The sequence below is a fragment of the Heterodontus francisci genome, chromosome 7, assembly GCF_036365525.1.
Source record: "Heterodontus francisci isolate sHetFra1 chromosome 7, sHetFra1.hap1, whole genome shotgun sequence".
Classification (NCBI taxonomy): Eukaryota; Metazoa; Chordata; class Chondrichthyes; order Heterodontiformes; family Heterodontidae; genus Heterodontus; species Heterodontus francisci.
The window spans coordinates 88,693,102-88,716,484 of record NC_090377.1 but is presented as its reverse complement, the minus strand read 5'-3'; the positions used below and the strand labels follow the sequence as shown (position 1 = coordinate 88,716,484).

The following is a 23,383-nucleotide window of genomic DNA, read 5'->3' as shown; positions in this document are numbered from 1 at the left end:
TCTCACCGAGATGCAGCCAAACCTCAGGCAGCATGTCCTGCTGCCCTTCCCCAATGCACATGACTGGGTGGTCACCCCTTTTCCACCAGAAGCTCCCTTTCACTCTGCCACATGCAACGCTCAAAGGGTTCAAAGAGTTTGGAGCACTCATCTTGGCAGCACGGGTGACGTCATTGACCCACTTCCTGCACCTTGATCCATGTCCTGGGGTTGACCCCACAGCTGTGACCTCCTCTGCAATTTCTGTCCAGGCTTACTTGGTCAGGTGGGCAGGTGTCCTCCTCCCAACCCTGGGGAAGAGGACTTTCCGCCTTTCCCTTGCAGCCTGGAGGAGAACCTGCAGGGAGGCATCACTAAACTGTGGGGCCACCTGGTGTCTTCCTTCAACCATGGTCACTGCAGGCTCGCATTCAGCTCCTTGCCTAGCAGGACAGCAGAGGCAGGAAGGGTCCTGGGACAGTAGAGGCAGCAAATGGGATCCTGGATCAGCAGAGGTAGGAGTAAATGCAGGGCTGGCAGCCCTTTAAATATGGCGCCAGTACCTGCCATTGCTTTAGATGATGGCATCATTGGTGCCTCGATCCCCACCTCTAGCCCTTGAGTGCACAGACGCCACGCGTCCATTTTCTTAACTGGCTGGCTGTCAGTCACATGATCGCGGTCAGCCGGCTGCATTTCACTTGTTTGAAAACGGCACCCTCTTCTGGTGCCTCCGCCAAGAGCTGCGCTGTTAGCTAAAAATTCAGCCCAGAGTTTCAGGATGATGGGCAAAGATTTATGTTTAAGCATTTGAGAGGAAGGGATATATGGCAATGGGATGGTAATTTATAAGGAAAGAAAGGTTGAAGGTGAGTTTTTGAGGAGGAAGTCAGGACAACTTGAAAGGAAGGGGGGGAACAACACCTGATAAGAGAACATAAGAACATTAGAAATAGGAGCAGCAGTAAACCATTCGGCACCTCAAGCCTGCTCCATCATTCAATAAGATCATGGTTGATCTTCAACCTCAATTACACCTTCCTGCACTATCCCACATCCCTGAATTCCCTTAGTATCAAAAAATCTATTGATCTCTGACTTGAATATACTCAATGACTGAGCATTCATAGCTTTCTGGGGTAGAGAATTCAAACGATTCATAACCCCTTTGAGCGAAGAAATTTCTTCTCATCTCAATCCTAAATGGCCAACTTATTATTCTGAAACTGTGACTCCCCCCACCCCCTCCATTCTAAACTCCCCAGCCAGGGGAAACATTCTCTCAGAATCTGCCCTGTCAAGTCCCTTAAGAATTTTATCTATGTCAACGATATAAGCTCTCATTCTTCCAATACGGAGGTAATATAGACCTAATCTACTCAATCTCTCCTCATAAAACAATCTCCTCATCCCAGGGATCAGTCTGATAAATCTTCATTGCACTCCCTCTAAGGCAAGTATATACTTCCTCAGGTAAGGAGACCAAACTGTAACACAGTACATCAGATGTGGCCTCACCATTGCCCTGTATAATTGTAGTAAGACTTCTTTACTCTTATTATCCAATCCCTTTGTCATGAAGACTAACATACCATTTGCTTTCCTAATTGTTTTCTGTACCAGCGTGGTAGCTTCCTAAGATTCACATACAAGGACACCCAGGTTCTGTCAATTTCAAAAAAATTTTGTTCTTCTATTTTCCCGACCAAAGTGGACAACTGCACATTTCTCCACATTATTGCCCATTCACTTAACCTGTCTATATTCCTTTTGTAGCCTCTTTGTATCCTCCTCACAGTCTACTTTCCCACCTAACTTGGTATCATCAGCAAACTTGGATGCATTACACTGGTCCCCTCATCTAAGTCATGGATATAGATTGTAAATAGCTGATGCCCAAGCACTGATTCTTGCAGTACCCCAATAGTTACAGCCTGCCAACCTGAAAAGGACTCGCTTATTCCTATTTTCTGTCCATTAACCAATCCTCAATCCATGCTAATATATTACTCCCAATCTGATGAGCCCTAATTTTGTGCAATAATCTTTTGTGCAGCAGCTTATCGAGTATTTTTTATAAATCCAAATACACTACTTACAGAGTGAACCATCTATAATACCATTAAGCATGGGTGGCAGGAAGGTAAATTAGGTAAACAGCTGTTTAAGTGGGAATATAGTCAAGGGATAAGGAAGTGATACTCCAGAACAAGATGAGCTCAGAGAGGGCATGACAGGGGGTAAGAGAGGAACTAGAGAAAAGGTGCTGGGCCACAGCTAGCGTAATAAGCGCCTTTGGGGAGGTTTGGCTTGATGGCAAGGTGAAAGGGAAAATGCAGAAGGGGAAGGTGAATTGATGGTCACCAAAAAGGTCATGAATATCTTGCATTTGCTTCTGGAGATGATAGTGGTTGGGTCATGCAAGAAGGGTTTAAAGAGATGGTTGGTAGTGGAGTAAAGGAGTCCCTGGTTAGCTCTGTGCTCCAAGGTCATAGAGTCATACAGTACAGAAATAGGCCCTTTGGCCCATTGTGTCTGTGCCAGCCATCAAGCACCTAACTATTCTCATCCCAGTTTCCAGCACTTGGCCCGTAGCCTTGTATGCTATGACATTTCAAGTGCTCATCTAAAAACGTCTTAAATGTTGTGAGGGTTCCTGCCTCTACCACACCTTCGGGCAATGTGTTCAAGATTCCAACCACCCTCTGGGTGAAAACATTTTTCCTCAAATCCCCTCTAAACCTCCTGCCCCTTACCTTAAATCTATGCCCCCTGGTTATTGACACTTCCGTTAAGGGAAAATGTATCTTCCTATCTAATCTATCAATGCTCCTCATAATTTGTATAACTCAATCAAGTCCCCCCTCAGCCTTCTCTGCTCTAAGGAAAACGCCCCTAGCCTATCCAGTCTCTCTTCATAGCTGAAATGCTCCAGCCCAGGCAACATCCTGGTGAATCTCCTTTGCGCCCATTCCAGTGCAATCACATCCTTCCTATAGTGTGTTGCTCAGAACTGTACGCAGTACTCCAGCTGCGGCCTAACTAGCATTTTATACAGCTCCATCATAACCTCCCTGCTCTTAGATTCTATGCCTCAGCTAATAAAGGCAAGTATCCCATATGCCTTCCAAACCACCTTTTTTACCTGTGCCGCTGGCTTCAGGTGAACTGGAATACGAGTGATTTTGACAGAGGAGAGCAATCCTCAGTGAAGTGGTGAGAAATTCATGTAACGTGTTGCAGGAGAACCTCCACCTGATCTGCAGGGCATGCATGTGGTGCCTGTGGCAGTGAAGGTGAAAATCCCTTCAAAACATATCTATCCCTGGCTGTTTCCAATGGGCCAGTGGGACATTAGCAGCATTAGTCACTTTGCTGTGCAATGATGCATACAAATGTGACTGCTTCACTGTTTACCTGAGGAAACAATGTGTCTAATCTCCATGAGCAAGGAAAAAAAAATCAAGTCACATTCCATCATTAAGGTAAATGTTGACACACTTGGTTTTCCTTATAGAATACTGTTGAAATATCTCCTTGATCAGCTGTCTAGTGCTCATTCAGCCTCATGACCTGTCCTTGGTAAGACAGGATCTTCGGGATGAATGTTGAAGTGTTTATTGACCTGGTTCCTTCTCAGTGTTTGTCCTTCAAAAGATACATATGGCAAATAGGCCATTTTGCATGTTTGTTGAGCTTTGATGACTTTTGCACTGGATTTTATTCATCACTTGATCAGGAATGGAGAAATAACTGGAAGTAGAATCATTCAGCTTATTTGTGTAGAACTCCTGGCAGCTAATCTTAGAGCAACTTTGGCAGTACAGCAGATTGCTACTTCACTCGAATGGCGCATAGCACAATGAAGCCCCAAGAAACAAGAAGGGGAGGAAACTGTTTTAGGAATAGCGTGTAGTCATGTGCATCACCTTGTAACAATTTAATCATGATCTAAATTATTTACAAATATAATTTTCAAATACTAATATCAACATGAAGAAAAATCTAACACATATCTTACATGTTAATGAGTATGAACAATTTGGCATGTGGAAGATTGTATTCTATGTAAACAAGGGCTGGGAGAAAAACACAGGGATGCTACCCAAGAAAAGGGAGTTTTAATGTAGAAGCTGCAAACTACAATATCACCAAAACATTGAAGCTGCAATTAACTGCGGACTGCATGTCAACATAACTGAAGGACACATTTAGCAGAGATAAAATCAAATATTTCTTCACAGAGAGGATGATCAACAGATGCAACAGTGTCCAGGAGTCTGGGATCATGTAAGAAATGGTTAGATGCTGTAATGGGTTGTTTTCCTAGCAAGGTGAGGTGAAATAGGTCAAAGGGTCTTGCTTATCCTAACTTATATTGGGGGCTTGAGAGTTAATTCTTTTTTCTTGTCAGAGGCAGTATAAACAACGTAAGTTGAAATAATCATGCTAAAAATTACATCAAGTATACATATAAATGATCAATAAATCAAAATACAATGTACCAACCATCGCTGACGCTGCTAGGCACATAGCGTAGGCATAAGAAAAGAATAAAAAAAAAGTTACAATGCAAGTAAGACTGCACATTTGTTATACTACAGAATGAAACTAAGCTTTTGGCGACTTGAAAACAATCATACTTCATCATACAATATTACTAATGCCTTAGTTTGCAAAGAGTTAGTCATTAAAGAGAATTTCTACTATCTACCTTAAGATAATTAGCTTTTGAAAGAATAATATAAAAACCTGCACGGCTTAAAGAGAAAGTTGCACCATCAGTGCACTTCTAACCAAAGTGTTATTTCCATTGTCCTACATGTAAAAATCACTCACGAACACAACTCCTTAAAGACATTTAAATCATGTACACTCTAGCAACCCTGCCCACCCCACTGCTTAAAAAAGTTATTCCTATAACACCTTATCATTTACTTCAAAAATATCTGAAAGTGATTTTCAAACCATGAATTACTATGATTACATAAGTATATACATGCAGCATCTAAGGATACAATTTTAGATTATTGATTAGCAGAATAAGACTCTCAAGAAACAGCATGATCATTGAAATAACTGTAGTTAAAAAAAAAAGCTTCAAGCCACACCAGACCAGAAACAGAAACAAAAATTAGACCAGCATTAGGGAGCTTTGTGTGAGCAAGTGTAACTTCTTTCAGAAGAATGAAGAATATCATACTTACAGGAAGCTATATAACACTTTTTCTCATTAATTAAACCTCAACATACACATATACAGAGAAATAGAATTAAAGTAGTGCAGAAACTAATGGTGGGACCATTATTGTAAAAAAGTTGAACTGAACTACTTATCATTCTGAGCTGTCAAGACAAAAATATGCATGCCAAATTCATTCAGGCAGCTAATTTACTAATAATCTTGTGAGGAATTTAGCTTATATTAAGCCCAAGTACCAGTCACTGTAAGAGTTGAGTGAGCTCTAACTTCTCCTAGTAGGTCCTACTTGGAGTCAAAATGTTTTCAGTTTGCTTTAGATCATACTTTCTCCCATTCATGACAGCAGAAAGAATGTAGTTTGGCCAGTACTATTGTATGAGGGAATGTGTCTGCAAATATTCCCTGCTAATACTGAATTCTCAAATTAAACTGAAAGTTGAGCGTCTATGCAAGAAGGGCTCATTTTGGTGGCCATCACAACCCATTTGTACCCCAAAACAGGGGACAATGGACTGTGAAAATAGGCAGAAATAAGTTTGCCTGATTTCCACCCCAATGTGTTTCCTGCTTGGATCTGGATGAGTGTTGGAAAGCAAGTGGGAAATTCATTACATCAACCTCCCAATGATCAAAGGACCCATCTCCTCAGGGGTTGGGTCAGCAGAACCTCCAAGGACACCTCCAACTATAATGGTGTACAGGACTAGCATATGCAGCTGTGTTATGCTATTGGCTGTATCGATTGTGACACTGCCCTTTAATTGCTCTGATTCCTTTAAATTAGACTTGCACACAATTTTCTTCTCCCAACACTGGTATCTACCCAAGATTGCACTTGATGCTGGGGATAATTATGTAGGCTAGATTACACGTAGAATTGAGTATTACTTGCACTTGACATATTAGCTGACATTTTCACCAGTGCTTAACCAGGTTTAATTTCTAAGTGAAGATCAAAATTGCCCTAAAGTCCCTCTGCACCAACTAGGGTAGTCAGTTTATACGTCCTTTTTGCCACAACAGTCTCTAAGCGAATATAAGTGGTTGCATTCTTGTGCTGATTAAGCATTTTAAAATATAAGACAACAATGGGAAATGGGACAAGCAGCTGTTGTCTGAGTTGGTCATTGGGGGGGATCCAAAAGATTCAATACTTAATTGGAAATTAGGACCTGGCACGAAGTTTGATGGCAATGGATGAGTTTGGCCCGAATGAGCCAACATCCAAGATGTGACTTTCTACAGGTCAAAACCTTACAACTTTTATAAAAAGGGTAACAAGCTGAACATAACCTCGCTACATAGCTAATAGATTATACAAATGATTAAGGGCTGTAAAGGATGTGCGGTGAAGTTTCAGTCGTACATGATGCATCTTTTAAAAAAAAACAAGACTTCAACTTGGTTGACAGGCATGACTCCCGATCAGGCGGAGAGCACTCCAGAGGAGGCCAGAGCCACAGGAACAGGTAAGAGACCAGCTGCTGGTTTGTGGCAGTATGAGTCGGGGGGAGGGGTTGTGGGGGTTTCGCGGGGGAGGGGGATCTCATCTCATCCAACCCAAACCCAGTTTTGGGGGTTAAAAATACTCCAATTGTTTAAAAAGTTAACGGTGGACAAAAGGAATGACTAAACTTCATAGTGTAATGAAACTGAATTAGTAACAGTAGAGGCACAGATGTTAACCCAGGAAATTTCAGCAATGTTGTCACTGGGATTGCATATTAGCCTTCACACTGATAGGTCAGTCTATAAACCATTTTGTCTAATGAGACCATCAGTACTCTGTCTTTAAAATACAATATTACTGATATAGCAGGTTAGCACAACACACTGGAGTACAAACACAAAATGCCATTGTGTGATGGGAGTTACATTCAGTTCAACGTCCCTCATGGCCGAGTCGAGAGCATCGGTTGTCCACAAGGAGAAGAAAAAAATTAAGGAGGGGGATTTCTGGATCACTCTTGGATGCCTCCATGTGGCTGACTCAGACTGCTACTGCAATGCCCCAGGTGCAACTCTTGGCTGCAGTTTGTGTATGGTTTGATTTTGTTAAATATATACAGATGCTAACATTCCCTTTTCAAATGGTACGTCATGCTAATATAAAACATTCTAATTTTCTGGAAGGTTTCTCTAGAAGAATACAACTGGCATTCTGTGAACTTATGACCCCAAACTAGGTGGGAGGGTGAGTTGTGAGGAGGATGCAGAGAGGCTTCAGGGTGATTTGGATAAGTTGAGTGAGTGGGCTAATGCATGGCAGATGCAGTATAATGTGGATGAATTTGAGGTTATCCACTTTGGTAGCAAAAACAGGAAGGCAGATTATTACCAGAAAGGCTATAAACTGAGAGAGGGGAATATGCAATGAGACCTGGCTGTTCTCGTACACCAATTGCTGAAGGTAAGCATGCAGGTGCAACAGCCGGTAAAAAGGTAAATGGTATGTTGGCCTTCATAGCGAGAGGATTCGAGTATAGGAGAGGAATGTCTTGCTGCAATTAAAAAAGGCCTTGGTGAGGCCACACCTGGAATATTGTGTGCAGTTTTGGTCTCCTTATCTGAGGAAGGACGTTCTTGCTATAGAGGGAGTGCAGCGAAGGTTTACCAGACTGATTCCTGGGATGGTGGGACTGACGTATGAGGAGAGATTGAGTCGGTTAGGATTATATTTGCTGGAGTTCAGAAGAGTGAGGGGGGAATCTCATAGAAACCTATAAAATTCTAACAGGACTTGACAGAGTAGATGCAGGAAGGATGTTCCGATGGTGGGGGAGTCCAGAACCAGGGGTCATAGTCTAAGGATACGGGATAAACCTTTCAGGACTGAGATGAGGAGAAATTTCTTCACCCAGACAGTGGTGAATCTGTGGAATTCGCTACCACAGAAAGCAGTTGAGGCCAAAACATTGTATGTTTTCAAGAAGCAGTTAGATATAGCTCTTGGGTCTAAAGGGTCAAAGGGTATGGGGTGAAAGCGGGAACAGGCTACTGAGTTGGATGATCAGTCATGATCATAATGCATGGTGGAGCAGGCTCGGAGGGCCAAATGGCCTACTCCTGCTCCTATTTTCTCATAATTATTAGGTAATCACAAATGCAAAGGTAAAAACCAAAACAGACAACTTACAATCATTTAATTTTGCTTGAGAAAACTCAAAACAGAAGGAGCAGGAGTGCTTCTGTGCCCTCTTCCCCAGCCCACCAAACACTCCCCTGACTCCCCCTCATACAAAGACCCCCAGGTCAGGGACTGAGGATCAAATTTACCTGGCCCTGTGGTCTGCTCTGGAGTCCTCCCAATCGGATTGATTTCCAGGCATAGACCCTGTACAGGGCAAGAGATATACTCTGTGGAGTTAAAATTCCATAGGGAACCAGTCCAAAACTCTACCTTCCTGTCTATGTAACTAATCCCTGTTAATACACAGGCATTCAATTTTTAGAAAAAATTAAGGATTACAGAATTGGTCTTGTTGCAACTTGAATTGCTATGCTCCTCAAAGATGAAGTTTTTAGTATTTTAAGACACAAAAAGTCAGCTAAATTCTCTAATTAAGACCATCATAATGGAGTTTTCTCCTAGTTTCCCAAAGCTTGGGAAACTTGGCAGGCCACAGGTAAATCTGTAAAACAGGTTAAATCAGGCTAAATATTTAAATTGCCAACTTGCCTCCTGGGAGTGGATCGGCTGCTCACACTTTGTCCTGCCTCTGTTAAATCTAGAAGCCGGTGGGTTGGAGTTGGATTTGAGATTTTTTTTTAAATGAAATCTCTGACCCGACCCCAACCCACCTGATTTTGGATGCTAAAATCCAGCTCAAAGTCTCAAAATTGACTTTGTATAAAAAAAAACCTGTTAAACATATGTTTAGACCAGGTGCGAAAGTTGTCTAGGGATCTTTCACCGTCTTCACCTGGTTGTATTGTAACAGGGTTTAACTTTAAACACACTGTGTTTTCAGCTCCTCCTTTGTTCACAGCTTTCCAATTATAAGACAAAAAAAACAATTCACACAGGTTTTCTCAGGTTTAAAGAAGAAAGATGAAACTTTATTAAAACATAAACTCTAATAAGGTTAACGCCTACGGATATATGGTGCGTCCACGCTAGCATACACACGTGATAGACATATGCAAATAGGGACAGAAAAGAGGAGAGGAAAATATAGTAGAGAGGTGTTTGAGACAATATCGGAAGAGTTTCTTGTTTACTGTGCTTCGAGCTCGCTTGATTGTAGGTACTATTGCTGTTCGTCGGGGCACAGTGTTCTTCTTAAACCTTGTTCATGTAGGAGACTTTTCTCTCTTTGAAGTTCACGTGTTTTCACAAGACTCAGTTCCATGGGAAAGAGATGGAGGCAGGCAGGACTGGAGAGGAGGTTCTGTTCCAACCAGGAGCCCGCAGCTTTCTCATTTCAAACACTGTTTTCTCCAATTTAAAACTCTCAGTTTAAACCACTACAACAGCCAGTTAGTCATGTGACTAAAACTGGTCTGACCACTTCTTCTGTGTACTGGAAAGCAACGACTGGGTCCCCATTATTCTAAGACTGGCTGTTACTATGCAAATGTCTTTCCTGTCAGAGGCTGGCAATTTTAAGTTTTAATGTTCATGTGGCAAAATACAGTGTGCCTCAGGCTTGGCAGGCGGGTGGGGGCGCAGTTTGCCTGACACCTGCATACCCAGGGGAATAAAATGTGATTTGAAGAAAAACGGCGCATTTCATTACACAGTTTGGGTGAAATTCTAGATACAGAAAGAAAAATCATGCATTTCTCTCATTCATTTCCATTCACTCACCAATCTTAAAGCTTATTAAAAATGGTCTGTTCTGGGTGCCAGGGCTTCTTTAATTTTTCCTTTTTTTCCCTCAGAAGAGTAGTAGTGGGCGGGTCTATCCTGAACTCCCTGACTCATGAAAAGGTGTTTGACTTCAGGGAATGGCTGGTTCCCTTTTCCTCTGACTGTGGGGGAGGAGTCTTTGTTACTCTCCCTTTTGTTCTCTGGGACACTCCTCCCTGTAGGAGTGCAGACTTGGCTGCACTCACCTGTAGCACCTCGAATAGGTGAGGCATCACCCTCATGATTTCTGTGCCCACTAGAGGTCTCTCTTTGTCTCTGCAGGTTCCTGTAAATGCTGTTAGCAACTCTGGTGGGGTGTTTCTAGAGTCTGCATTTACATAGGAGGATGTGGGGTCTAACCTTTCACATTTTTCAGGGTGGGTTGACCGGACAGTAGGGGATTTCATCCAGGATTCTTCCCGGTCTTCCTTTAACCAGCCTTTTTGGTCACTTTTTCCCCTTCCCTTTCTAAACTTCTGCCCACCATGTGCCTGTCTGTCCCCTGTTGTTCTTGGCAGGGGTCCCTTACAGTTCACTATCCCTCTGCTGAAGGGTCCTCCTAACACCGGTATAGGACTTAGGATTGCAGGGTTTCACTGTAAGTTGGGGTTTCCCCTCAACCTGGCACATGTGGCAACTCTTGCAGTACTCCACCACATCATTGTGGAGTTATGGCCAGTCAAACTGCTGTCTTATGCGGGCTTTGGTCTTTTGTATACTGGCATGTACAGCCACTGTAGTCTCGTGGGCCCTTCTTAATATTTCTCCCCGGTACCTCTGTGGCACCACTAACTGGTGAACTACTGTCCACTCCTTGCCCTCAGGTCTGTGAAGAGAACTCCATTTCCTCATCAGTACCTCATTCTTTAAATTGTAGCAATCAGGGACTCCCTCTGCTTCACTTTCAGACTGGGCAGCCTGCGCTAACTCTTGCAATACTGGGTCAGCTCGCTGAGCCTCAGCTAGGGAAAATCCATTTAATTCATTCCCTAAGTCTCCTAACTTTCCAAAGAAAGTCTTGGACAGGCAGACCTCATGGTCATTTGCCTGCAGTGCCAATGCAGTCTCCTCTGGGGGAGCTGTTTTGATCATGGCCTGATCCACCACAAATTCAGGGACTTTGCAGGGGACCGTCTCCTGCCACCGCCCTGTCTCTCTGACCTCCTGCGATCTTTTGTTCACTATTCGGGGGACTACCACCTTCACCCCTGCCAGATCATTACCTAGGAGCAGGTCAACCCCATGCACAGGCAAATGAGGGACAATCCCTTCAGTCACCGGTCCCGGAACTAGGTCGCACTCCAGGTGTACCCGGTGTACAGATACACTGCCCTCCAATACCATTCACCACCATTTTGGTGTTCACTGCACTCTCTGGGGGAAAGGTCAGGGCTTTTCCCACAACAAGGGATCTTGTGGCCCCTGTGTCCCCAAGAATCATTATGGGCTTGTTTGCCCCACTTGAGGGATATGGGGTTGCTTTCCCTTCAAATACAAAAGCCTGATAACCTTCAGGAATCCTATTAACTTTTCCTGCACTTGCAGTAAGTTCCCTGTGTTGCACTCTTACTGCAGTTAAAGCCAAAGCTTGTTCTGCTGTGCTTTGCATCAGGTCCCTGCCATTACTACGGATCAGTGGATGGGGTAGCTGTTGAACAGGCAGATACCAAGTGCAGAGAGTCTGTGAGGAAGGTTAGACAATTGACACAACAAAGTTGCAGCCAGTATGATGGGTTGAAGTGTGTCTATTTTAACGCAAGAAGTGTCAGAAATAAGGGTGATGAACTTAGAGCATGGATCAGTACTTGGAGCTACGATGTTGTGGCCATTACGGAGACGTGGATATCACAGGGGCAGGAATGGATGTTGGATGTTCCGGGGTTTAGATGTTTCAAAAGGAATAGGGAGGGAGGTAAAAGAGATGGGGGAGTGGCATTGTTAATCAGGGATAGTATCACAGCTGCAGAAAGGGAGGTCGTCGAGGAGGGTTTGTCTACTGAGTCATTATGGGTGGAAGTCAGAAACAGGAAAGGAGCAGTCACTTTGTTGTGAGTTTTCTATGGACCCCCCAATAGCAACAGAGACACGGAGGAACAGATTGGGAGGCAGATTTTGGAAAGGTGCAGAAGTAACAGGGTTGTTGTCATGGGTGACTTCAACTTCCCTAATATTGATTGGAACCTCCTTAGTGCAAATAGTTTGGATGGAGCAGTTTTTGTCAGGTGTGTCCAGGAAGGTTTCCTGACTCAATATGTAGATAGGCCGAGTAGAGGGGAGGCTATGTTGGACTTGGTGTTTGGCAACGAACCAGGCCAGGTGGCAGAACTCTCGGTGGGAGAGCATTTCGGTGATAGTGATCACAACTCCCTGACCTTTACTATAGTCATGGAGAGGGACAGGAGCAGACGGGATGGGAAAATATTTAATTGGGGGAGGGGAAATTACAATGCTATTAGGCAGGAACTGGGGAGCATAAACTGGCAACAGATGTTCTCAGGGAAATGCACGACAGAAATGTGGAGGTTGTTTAGGGAGCACTTGCTGCGACTGCTGGATAGGTTTGTCCCGATGAGGCAAGGAAGGGATGGTAGGGTGAAGGAACCTTGAATGACAAGAGATGTGGAACAGCTAGTCAAGAGGAAGAAGGAAGCTTACTTAAGGTTGAGGAAGCAAGGATCAGACAGGGCTCTAGAGGGTTACAAGGTAGCCAAAAAGGAACTGAAGAATGGACTTAGGAGAGCTAGAAGGGGACATGAAAAAGTCTTGGCGGGTAGGATTAAGGAAAATCCCAAGGCGTTCTACACTTATGTGAGGAACAAGAGGATGGCCAGAGTGAGGGTAGGGCCGATCAGGGATAATGGAGGGAACTTGTGCCTGGAGTCGGAGGAGGTAGGGGAGGTCCTAAATGAATACTTTGCTTCAGTATTCACTAGTGAGAGGGACCTGGTCGTTTGTGAGGACAGCATGGAACAGGCTGATATGCTCGAACAGGTTGAGGTTAAGAGGGAGGATGTGCTGGAAATTTTGAATGATATGAGGACAGATAAGTCCCCGGGGCCAGACGGGATATACCCAAGAATATTACGGGAAGCGAGGGAAGAGATTGCTGCGCCTTTGGCGATGATCTTTGCGTCCTCATTGTCCACTGGAGTAGTACCGGATGATTGGAGGGTGGCAAATGTTGTTCCCTTGTTCAAGAAAGGGAATAGGGATAACCCTGGGAATTATAGACCAGTCAGTCTTACGTCAGTAGTGGGCAAATTATTGGAGAGGATTCTGAGAGACAGGATTTATGATTATTTGGAAAAGCATGGTTTGATTAGAGACAGTCAGCATGGCTTTGTGAGGGGCAGGTCATGCCTCACAAGCCTTATTGAATTCTTTGAAGATGTGACAAAACACATTGATGAAGGAAGAGCAGTGGATGTGGTGTATATGGATTTTAGCAAGGCGTTTGATAAGGTTCCCCATGGTAGGCTCATTCAGAAAGTGAGGAGGCATGGGATACAGGGGAAGTTGGCTGTCTGGATACAAAATTGGCTGGCCCATAGAAGACAGAGGGTGGTAGTAGATGGAAAGTATTCAGCATGGAGCTCGGTGACCAGTGGTGTTCCGCAGGGATCTGTTCTGGGACCTCTGCTCTTTGTGATTTTTATAAATGACTTGGATGAGGAAGTGGAAGGCTGGGTTAGCAAGTTTGCCAATGACACGAAGGTTGCTGGAGTTGTGGATAGTGTGGAAGGCTGTTGTAGGTTGCAACGGGACATTGACAGGATGCAGAGCTGGGCTGAGAAGTGGCAGATGGAGTTCAACCTGGAAAAGTGTGAAGTGATTCATTTTGGAAGGTTGAATTTGAATGCGGAATACAGGCTTAAAGACAGGATTCTTGGTAGTGTGGAGGAACAGAGGGATCTTGGGATCCATGTCCATCGATCGCTCAAAGTTGCCACCCAAGTTGATAGGGTTGTTCAGAAGGCGTATGGTGTGTTGGCTTTCATTAACAGGGGGATTGAGTTTAAGAGCCGCGAGGTTATGCTGCAGCTCTATAAGGCCCTGGTTTGACCACACGTGGAATATTGTGTTCAGTTCTGGTCGCCTCATTATAGGAAGGATGTGGAAGCTTTAGAGAGGGTGCAGAGGAGATTTACCAGGATGCTGCCTGGACTGGAGGGCATGTCTTACGAAGAAAGATTGAGGGAGCTAGGGCTTTTCTCATTGGAGCGAAGAAGGATGAGAGGTGACTTGATAGAGGGGTACAAGATGATGAGAGGCATAGATAGAGTGGATAGTCAGAGACTTTTTCCCAGGGTGGAAAGGGCTATCACCAGGGGGTATAATTTTAAGGTGATTGGAGGAAGGTTTCGGGGAGATGTCAGAGGTAGGTTCTTTACACAGAGAGTGGTGGGTGCGTGGAATGCGCTGCCAGCGGTGGTGGTAGAAGCAGATACATTCGGGACATTTAAGCGACTCTTGGATAGGTACATGGATGATAGTAGAATGAAGGGTAGGTAGTTAGTTTGATCTTAGAGTTGGTTAAAGGTTCGGCACAACATTGTGGGCCGAAGGGCCTGTACTGTGCTGTACTGTTCTATGTTCTATCACTGAGTGGGTGTGCCCTGATTAACCCTACCGGTTTCCCCTTTAGTTTCCAGCAGTCATCTTTTAAATGCCTGCCTTTTAACAATGGAAGCATACAGGTCTCCAGGTCTCACTCTTGCTCACAGCATCTTCTTTTTTGGCTGGAAGAGGGCCCCCTGTGTCTCCTGCTTTCCATTCTCTTTCAGGACTGCCTGGGCAGATATCACCTTCCCACCCTTTGTCCTTTTTGGATTTGTGGGGTTGATTAGGAAAGGTTCTCCCCTGGGAATACGACTTATAAATTAAAGCAAACTCATCAGCCTGAATGGCTGCTTGCTGGTCTCCCTAAACCCGTTGCTCCTCTACATGGGTTTTTATTGAGAATGGGAGAGAGTTTTTAAATTCCTCTGACAGGATTGCTTCTCTGAGATAAAAGCAAAATACTGCAGATGCTGGAGATCTGAAATAAGAACAGGAAATGCTGGAAATCCTCAGCAGGTCTGGCAGCATCTATGGAAAGAGAAGCAGAGTTAACGTTTCAGGTCAGTGACTCTTCTTCAGAACTGACAAATATTAGAAATGTAAAAGATTTTAAGCAAGTAAAGCGGGGGGTGGGGCAAGAGACAACAAAAGAGGTGTTGATAGGACAAGGTCACAGAGAATAACTGACCAGAAGGTCATGGAACAAAGGCAAACAGTATATTAACGGTGTGCTGAAAGACAAAGCGTTAGTACAGAAAGGGTGTGAATAGACTGTAAAGCACCAAGCACAACATTAACATTTGAAAAAAAACAGAAACAGTGGGTAGGCACAGTAGAAGCAAACTAAACACACTAAAAAAGCTAAACTAAAATAACCAAATAAAGAAGAAAAAAGAAAAAAATGAAGAATAACTAAATATAAAAAGGGGGGGCACTATCATGCTCTGGAATTATTGAATTCAATGTTCAGTCCGGCAGTCTGTAGTGTGCCTAAGCGGTAAATGAGGTGCTGTTCCTCGAGCTTGCATTGATGTTCATTGGAACACTGCAGCAATCCCAGGACAGAGATGTGAGCATGAGAGCTGGGGTGGGTGTTGAAATGGCCAGCAACTGGAAGTTCAGGGTCATGCTTACAGACTGAGCGGAGGTGTTCTGCAAAGCGGTCACCCAATTTGCGTTTGGTCTCCCCAATGTCGGGGAGAACTGACAAATTTTAGAAATGTAAAAGAATTTACGCAAGTAAAGCGGGGGGCGGGGCGGGGGGGGGTTGGGGCAAGAAATAACAAAGAGAAGGCGTTGATAGTTTAAGGTCACAGAGAATAACTGACCAGAAGGTCATGGAGCAAAGGCAAACGATATGTTAATAGTGTGCTGAAAGACATAGCGTTAGTACAGAGAGGGTGCGAATAGACTGTAAAACACAAAGCACTCCAAGCACAAACATTAAAAAATGTTCCGGACCATTTCCCGCACCTCTACCCTCACCCCTTCTCCTCCCTCCCAGAACCACGACAAGGTTCCCCTTGTCCTCACTTTCCACCCCACTAGCTTCCACATCCAAAGGATCATCCTCTGCCACTTCCACCATGTCCAGCGTGATGCCACTACCAAACGCATCTTCCCCTCCCTTCCCCTGTCAGCATTCCGAAGGGATCGTTCCCTCCATGACACCCTCGTCCACTCCATTACCCCCACCACCTCGTCCCCTTCCCATGGCACCTTCCCTTGCAATCGCAGGAGGTGTAATATCTGCCCATTTACCTCCTCTCTCCTCACTATCCAAGGCCCCAAACACTCCTTTCAGGTGAAGCAGCGATTTACTTGTACTTCTTTCAATGTAGTATACTGTATTCGCTGCTCATAATGTGGTCTCCTCTACATTGGGGAGACCAAATGCAGATTGGGTGACCGCTTTATGGAACACCTCCGCTCAGTCCGTAAGCATGACACCGAGCTTCTGGTTGCTGGCCATTTCAACACTCCCCACTGCTGTCATGCTCACATCTCTGTCCTGGGATTGCTGCAATGTTCCAGCAAACATCAACGCAAGCTTGAGAAACAGCAACTCATTTACCAATTAGGCACACTACAGTCTGCCGGACTGAACATTGAATTCAATAATTTCAGAGCATGTCGGGCCCCCTGCCTTTTATGTTTAGTTATTTTTTATTTTTTATTTGGTTATTGTATTTTAGGCTTTTTAGTGTGTTTAGTTTGCTTCTACTGTGCCTACACACTGTTTCTGTTTTTTAAAAAAAAAAATTTAATGTTTGTGCTTGGAGTGCTTTGTGCTTTACAGTCTATTCACACCCTTTCTGTACTAACACTTTGTCTTTCAGCACACCATTAACATACCGTTTGCCTTTGTTCTGGTCAGTTATTCTCTGTGACCTTGTCCTATCAACACCTTCTCTTTTGTTATCTCTTGCCCCACCCCCGCTTTACTTGCTTAAAATCTTATACATTTCTAATATTTATCAGTTCTGAAGAAGGGTCACTGACCTGAAACATTAACTCTGCTTCTCTCTCCATAGATGCTGCCAGACCTGTTAGTATTTCCAGCATTTCTTGTTTTTATTACTTCTCTGAGAGTCTCATAGCTGAGCTGCATTTTGAAAGCCCTCAGCCCCCAGTCAGAAGCCTGCTGCTTACTTCATTCAAACTCCAGATGCTTTTGATTAGCTTGCTTTTTGAGGGTTCTAAACTTTTGGCGGTAGGCTTCGGGTATTAATTCATATGCCCCGAGGATAGCATTTTTGGTCAGTTCATAATTTGATGAACTCTCATCTGGCAACAAGGAATAAACCACATGGGCTTTTCTGGTTAGTTTGCTTTGCAGTAAAAAAGACCAGGTCTCAGCTGGCCATTTTAACTCCCTTGCCAGTTTCTCCAAGGAGGAAAAATGCTTCCACATCTTCCTCATTGAATTTTGGAATTAACTGAGCGAGTTTTAGCAATCTTCTAACCAGCGCTGAATTGTGCTCCTCCATGTTGGCCACGCTTTTACTAGGGTTACTCTGTCACTCCCTAGTTAACGCAAGCCGCTTCAGCTCTCTCTCTTAGGATTCTTTCCGGAATACTCTCTCTCTTCCTCTCTCCCGCCTTTCATTCTCTTCATGTTCCTTTTGGAAGGCTCTCTCTTTCTCCCTCTCCTGCCTCTCTCTCTCTTTTTCCTCTAATTCAAGTTTCCTTTTTTCCAATTGTATCTTTGCTAGCAGTACCCCGTCTGGGTCTGCTTCTAACACTGCTTCTGCTTCTTCAGATTCAAGGCAAAAATGGTTGGCCACTAGCCTTAAGAGTTCAGACTTCCTAGCCTTGCCACTTAGTGATCGCACACTACTCAGCCATTTTTCTCAACTTCTCCATAGACAGTGCTTTTAACTTATCCAAAGTTACTTCACCCTGGCTTGAAGAGCTACTAGCTTCAGTTGCAGACATGTTAGTACTCAATCACACACAACCACAAGAAAACCTGTATTGAAATTTTGCTTTTTTGTTGATTGGGTACAATTTGGCTTCCCACTTCCAATTTCACTCGATAGTCTGTGGGTAAAATCCCGGACGCTAGCACCCAAATTTCTGTTACGACCAGGTCAGAAATGTTTCTAGGGGTCTTTTGCTGTCTTCACCTGGTCTTATTTAACAGGGTTTAATTTTAAACACACTGTGTTTTGAGCTCCTTGTGAATCCTTGTTCACAGCTTTCCAATTATAAGACAAAGAAACCAATTCACACAGGTTTTCTGAGGTTTAAAGAAGAAAGATGAAATTTTATTCAAACTTAAACAAACCTAATTATGGTTAATGCCTATGGATATACAACACGCCCACGTTAGCATGCACACGTGCAAATAGGGGCAGAAAAGAGGAGAGGAAAATATAGTAGAGAGGTGTTTGAGGCAATATTGGAAGAGTTTCTTGTTTATTGTGCTTCGAGCTCAATTGATTGTCGGTAGTCTTACTGTTCGTCGGGGCCCAATGTTCTTCTTAAACCTTGTTCATGTAGGAGACTTTTCTCTCTTTGAGGTTCATGTGTTTTTACAAGATTCAGTTCCATAGGAAAGAGATGGAGGCAGGCAGGACTGGAGAGGAGGTTCTGTTCCAACCGGGAGCATGCAGCTTTCTCATTTCAAACACTGTTTTCTCCAATTTAAAACTCTCAGTTTAAACCTCTACAACAGCCAGTTAGTCATGTGACTAAAACTGGTCTGACCACCTCTTCTGTGTATTGGGGAAGCAACGACTGGGTCCCCATTATTACAAGACTTTCTGTTACTATGCAAATATCTTTCCATTCAGGGGCTGGCAATTTTAAGTTTTAATGTTCATGTGGCAAAATACAGTGTGCCTCAGTCTTGGCAGGTGGTGGGGGGGCGGGGTGGTGGGGGGGTTTGCCTGACACATAATACAGTATTTATATTTGAAATTATATCTTAACTATCTTTAAAGAAGTATGATGCTGGGGCATAATTATATTACAGGTACCAGTTTAGACCACCGAGGAGACAGTTACTTGTTTTGATCATTGTGGAATCAATAGACCAGAGTTTTACTGCTGGTCCTATGTCACTCTCTGGCTAGATCTATATTGCTTTCAAGCTAAAGAAAATAGAGGGCCCTGCAAGCAATGCAATCCTAGTTAAATTTTCATTTTACCAGACAGTTGTCAGCTGTTTGTTAACACTGGCTCTGATTTTGGGGTATGGGTGGGAGAGGGGCTTGATGGCAAAATGTCAGTGTGCGCCATCATTACTCCTCTGAAACTGACCGCAACTTCAGTAGGTCGGGTATGTGCGGATTAACTCAGAAATCCTGAAGTTATGGTCTGTCACTCAGGGTTCTGACCCAGGCTGTGCTGTAGCTACCACCCACCACCACCATCACTGTTAGAAACCCCTCGAACAAAATGTAACTTTTTAATCAGGTGTAACTAGATTTTTAATGGAAATCTGATTATAAAATTGAACGAACAACACAACTGGCATTGAAAAAGTAATTTTATATTTGTGGAGTGCTGTTAAATGATTAATTAGCAGATTTTTAAAGTAAAATTTTGATAATTAAAAAAAATTCTGAACATTTTAGCTTCTAGTCCCAATACTTAATTTGCTCGGTAAAAATGTTTAAAACTGATATTATTTTAATGCTATTTGTTTCCTGGTTGGGTGTCTGTGAAAATCCTTTCATGTGACTGGTTGCTTGGACAGCCTGATGACATCATTCCAGCTCTACGCTAGGATTTCCCTGGTAAAAAACACATCTCCACTTTGCAAAATGGCCACCGGCCGCACGAACGCGGTGGGGTGTCCACCCATGTGACGGATGGGAATGGCATCCATTTCCAAGTCCAGCGGCAGGCTCATTAAAATCAGCCTTGTAACTTCCTTTTAGTAAGCATGCATTCTTCTCAAAAATTCAGAACAGGCATTAATTTTCTCAAACTTTACACTTTAAAGGTCACAGGTCCATTATGTTATTATTATGAAATATGTTCTCTTTCTGCTCTGCTGCTCAAGGTACTGCAATGATGATTCTTTAAAAATAATCACAGCTGAATTGCTGATTTACATACAGTCGATCATGGATTTGTAAAATAATGTTAACATGATCTTCCTGACTCTGGAGTATTGCATTCTTCACATTTAAAAACACCACAACATGAATAGATTCACATAATAGTTTTGCTTCCAGATCTGAATTGAAACTTGCAATATTATACTCTTAATAACTAAAAAAAAAGAAAACTGTTTAATGCACAACAGGTTAGTCACCTGCATTTCATCCAGTTTGGATTGAATGTCTGGAGGAAAGTCTCCCCCACCCGAGGTGAAAGGGTCAAATGGCTCAGCACCAAAAATATCTCTTCCTGCAAAGGATATAATAAAGAATATTTTTAGTCTTTGCAAAACAAAATGCAGTCATCTGTTAACATGGGAAAATCATAACCACCATCATTTTTACATTTGCTGATTTTTCTTTTATTCATTCATGGGATGTGGGCATCGCTGGCCAGGCCAGCATTTATTGCCCATCCCCAATTACCCTTGAGAAGGTGGTGATGAGCTGCCTTCTTGAACTGCTGCAGTCCATGTTGGGTAGGTACACCCACAGTGCTGTAAGGAAGGGAGTTCCAGGATTTTGACCCAGCAATAATGAAGGAATGGCGATATAGTTCCAAGTCAGGATGGTGTGTGACTTGGAGGGGAACTTGCAGGTGGTGGGGTTCCCATGCATTTGCTGCCCTTGTCCTTCTAGTTGGTAGAGGTTGCGGGTTTCGAAGGTGCTGTCTAAGGAGCCTTGCTGCGTTGCTGCAGTGCATCTTGTAGATGGTACACACTGCTGCCTCTGTGCATAGGTGGTGGAGGGAGTGAATGTTTGTAGATAAGGTGCCAATCAAGTGAGCTGCTTTGTTCTGGATGGTGTCGAGCTTCTTGAGTCTTGTTGGAGCTGCACCCATCCAGGCAAGTGCAGCTTATTCCATCACACTCCTGACTTGTGCCTTGTAGATGGTGGACAGGCTTGGGGAGTCAGGAGGTGAGTTACTTGCCGCAGGATTCCTAGCCTTTGACCTGCTCTTATAGCCACGGTATTTTTATGGCTACTCCAGTTCAGTTTCTGGTCAATGGTAGTCCCTAGGATGTTGATAGTGGGGGATTCAATGATGGTAATGCCATTGAATGTCAAGGGGAGATGGTTAGATTCTCTCTTGTTGGAGATGGTCATTGCCTGGCACCTGTGTGTCGCGAATGTTACTTGCCACTTATCAGCCCAAGCCTGGATATTGTCCAAGTCTTGCTGCATTTCCACACGGGCTGCTTCAGCTGATACAGCTGATCAAACTTACTGATTTATTTTGGCATGAACAATAATTATTTTACGACTAACTGCCTTAACTTCAGCAATATTTATCTTCATTTTTTATACAGGAGAAGTTGCAAAAATAAATTACTCTTTGAAGCCTAATTTGACTGAATCAAGAATGATGCAGAATTTAGTTAAAAACTCAGTATAGGTCCAGTATATGTAACCAAACCAGAAAGAAACTTTATTACATTAAAAATCTCAGCAATTTTTGTCAGTTATGACAATCCAATAACTGGCATATTTTACTGCCAACATATATATCATTCAAAAAACATTCAGGCTGATGATGAGAAACGAAATGCTTCAAATAATTGAAAAATATAGAAGGCAGGCTAGACGATAATGCAGTTTTTTTAACTCACTGGTCTCAGAAGATCGAACAGGTAAAGGAGGCAGTTCTGTGCCATTACTAGATGGTGTTGGTACAAGAGGTGATGCAGGTGAAAATGGAACCATGTCAAATAGGTCTGTGCTCGGAGATCGTGGCGCCATGCCTTTCTATAATTCAAGCAAAACAAGACATTAGCAAAAACACATAACGATTACCACTATCAATACAACTGATATTATTACAAATAAATAGGTGTTTAATGTTCAATATTTTATAGAAACAGTGCATGCCACGAGCCTTTCCTAGCAGTACGATATTCAAAACACTACATCAATAAAAACTCAAAACATTCTGCATCTTGATGGATGAAATAAAATGCAGAGAAGTAATGCAGCATTATGTGGGTTTAGAGTAAAAGCTAAGAGCTATAGAAATTTCCACTTGAAATTGCTTCCATTATGTCTTTCAGAAATATTTTGAGGAAGACCCACAAACCTATTATTTGTGAATCCAAATCCAAACGGTCTAACTTAAGGGCCTGCTCGGGTATAAAATTGAAACCCGAACTTTGCGCTCACCCCAACCCAACCCGACACGAATATCGTTCATCCGTTCCGGCAGCAGGCTATTCCTGCAGATGGAGTTGTGGAGAAACATGGGTAAGCCTGATCCCGTGACTTCCCGGAAGCAACACTGTCCAGCCCGACCCAACCCGAGCCTGAATGCTGGACTTGGAATATAGACCCGACCCGAGCCCGACACATAGTCGGGTCTAGTTGGGCAGCCAGACTTTACTATAACTTCCTTCTATTAGAAATAAGGTTGAATTTATCGCTCTTTACCCTCTGAAGCAGTCAGTCCAGGGGACATATCAATGGCAGGCCAGATTGCCAGTGCTCCAGGCAGGCCTGCAGGCCCTCCCTGCCTGTCTGGGTGGGGGGGTGGGGGTAGGTGTGGGGGAGCGGACAAAGACCATTCTGTAGAGGGATCACCCTCCATCCCCCTGCAGTGGTGTCCTGGCTGCTCTCTCTATATTTTATTTAAATTTTTAAGGAAGTGGATGAGAAAGCACCTTCCAGTTGAAATGCCCTTTCAGTTACTTACCACATTACCTCTGGGTGCTCCTCTGAAGCTGGAAGGCCTCTGATTGGTCCTCCAGTTTCGAGAGCTGCCCTTAATTGGACAGCGAACCTGTCTCCATACTGATTAAGGGGGCACTCCGCTCAAAATCCCAATGAGTGTCTTTTTCCTCCTGGAGGTGGGTTCGGGACCCAGAAACAGACCCAGCTCCAGTTTTCTCCCCCCAAAGTGAAAATTCAGCCCTTAGTATCAGCAGGCTATAAGACCAAAGGAGCCATCAGCGCCAAGCCTAATGCTACCTCACCCCAGGTCTACACACATGGACATCTAGTTGGGAGAGTTACTAAGTAATGATTCGGAATTGGAATCCTGGCTAATTCTTCCCCTCTACCCCAGTGAACTTTGGGCCAACTGTAATATTCCACCAAAGTTTACTAACTTTACATAACAGAAATCTAATTGGGAGGCTTTCTGGTCTGTATAGCTCAGTTCCACACTGTGCTTTTATCAACTGA

At 43.6% G+C, this 23,383-nt stretch overlaps 1 protein-coding gene across 9 annotated transcripts in view; it reads right to left on the bottom strand.

Annotated features, from left to right (window-relative positions):
- gulp1b (GULP PTB domain containing engulfment adaptor 1b) overlaps positions 1 to 23,383 on the bottom strand; it is a 475,365-nt gene that overhangs the window by 16,994 nt on the left and 434,988 nt on the right. For 8 of the 9 annotated variants that reach the window (XM_068035589.1, XM_068035592.1, XM_068035588.1 and 5 more), the window contains 2 exons: positions 21,820 to 21,955; positions 20,365 to 20,459 (listed from right to left, as the gene is read on the bottom strand). In XM_068035589.1, coding sequence (XP_067891690.1) covers positions 20,365 to 20,459; positions 21,820 to 21,955 — 231 coding nt within the window. The remainder of the gene's footprint in view (positions 1 to 20,364; positions 20,460 to 21,819; positions 21,956 to 23,383) is intronic. The other variant, XM_068035597.1, reaches the window with a different exon arrangement.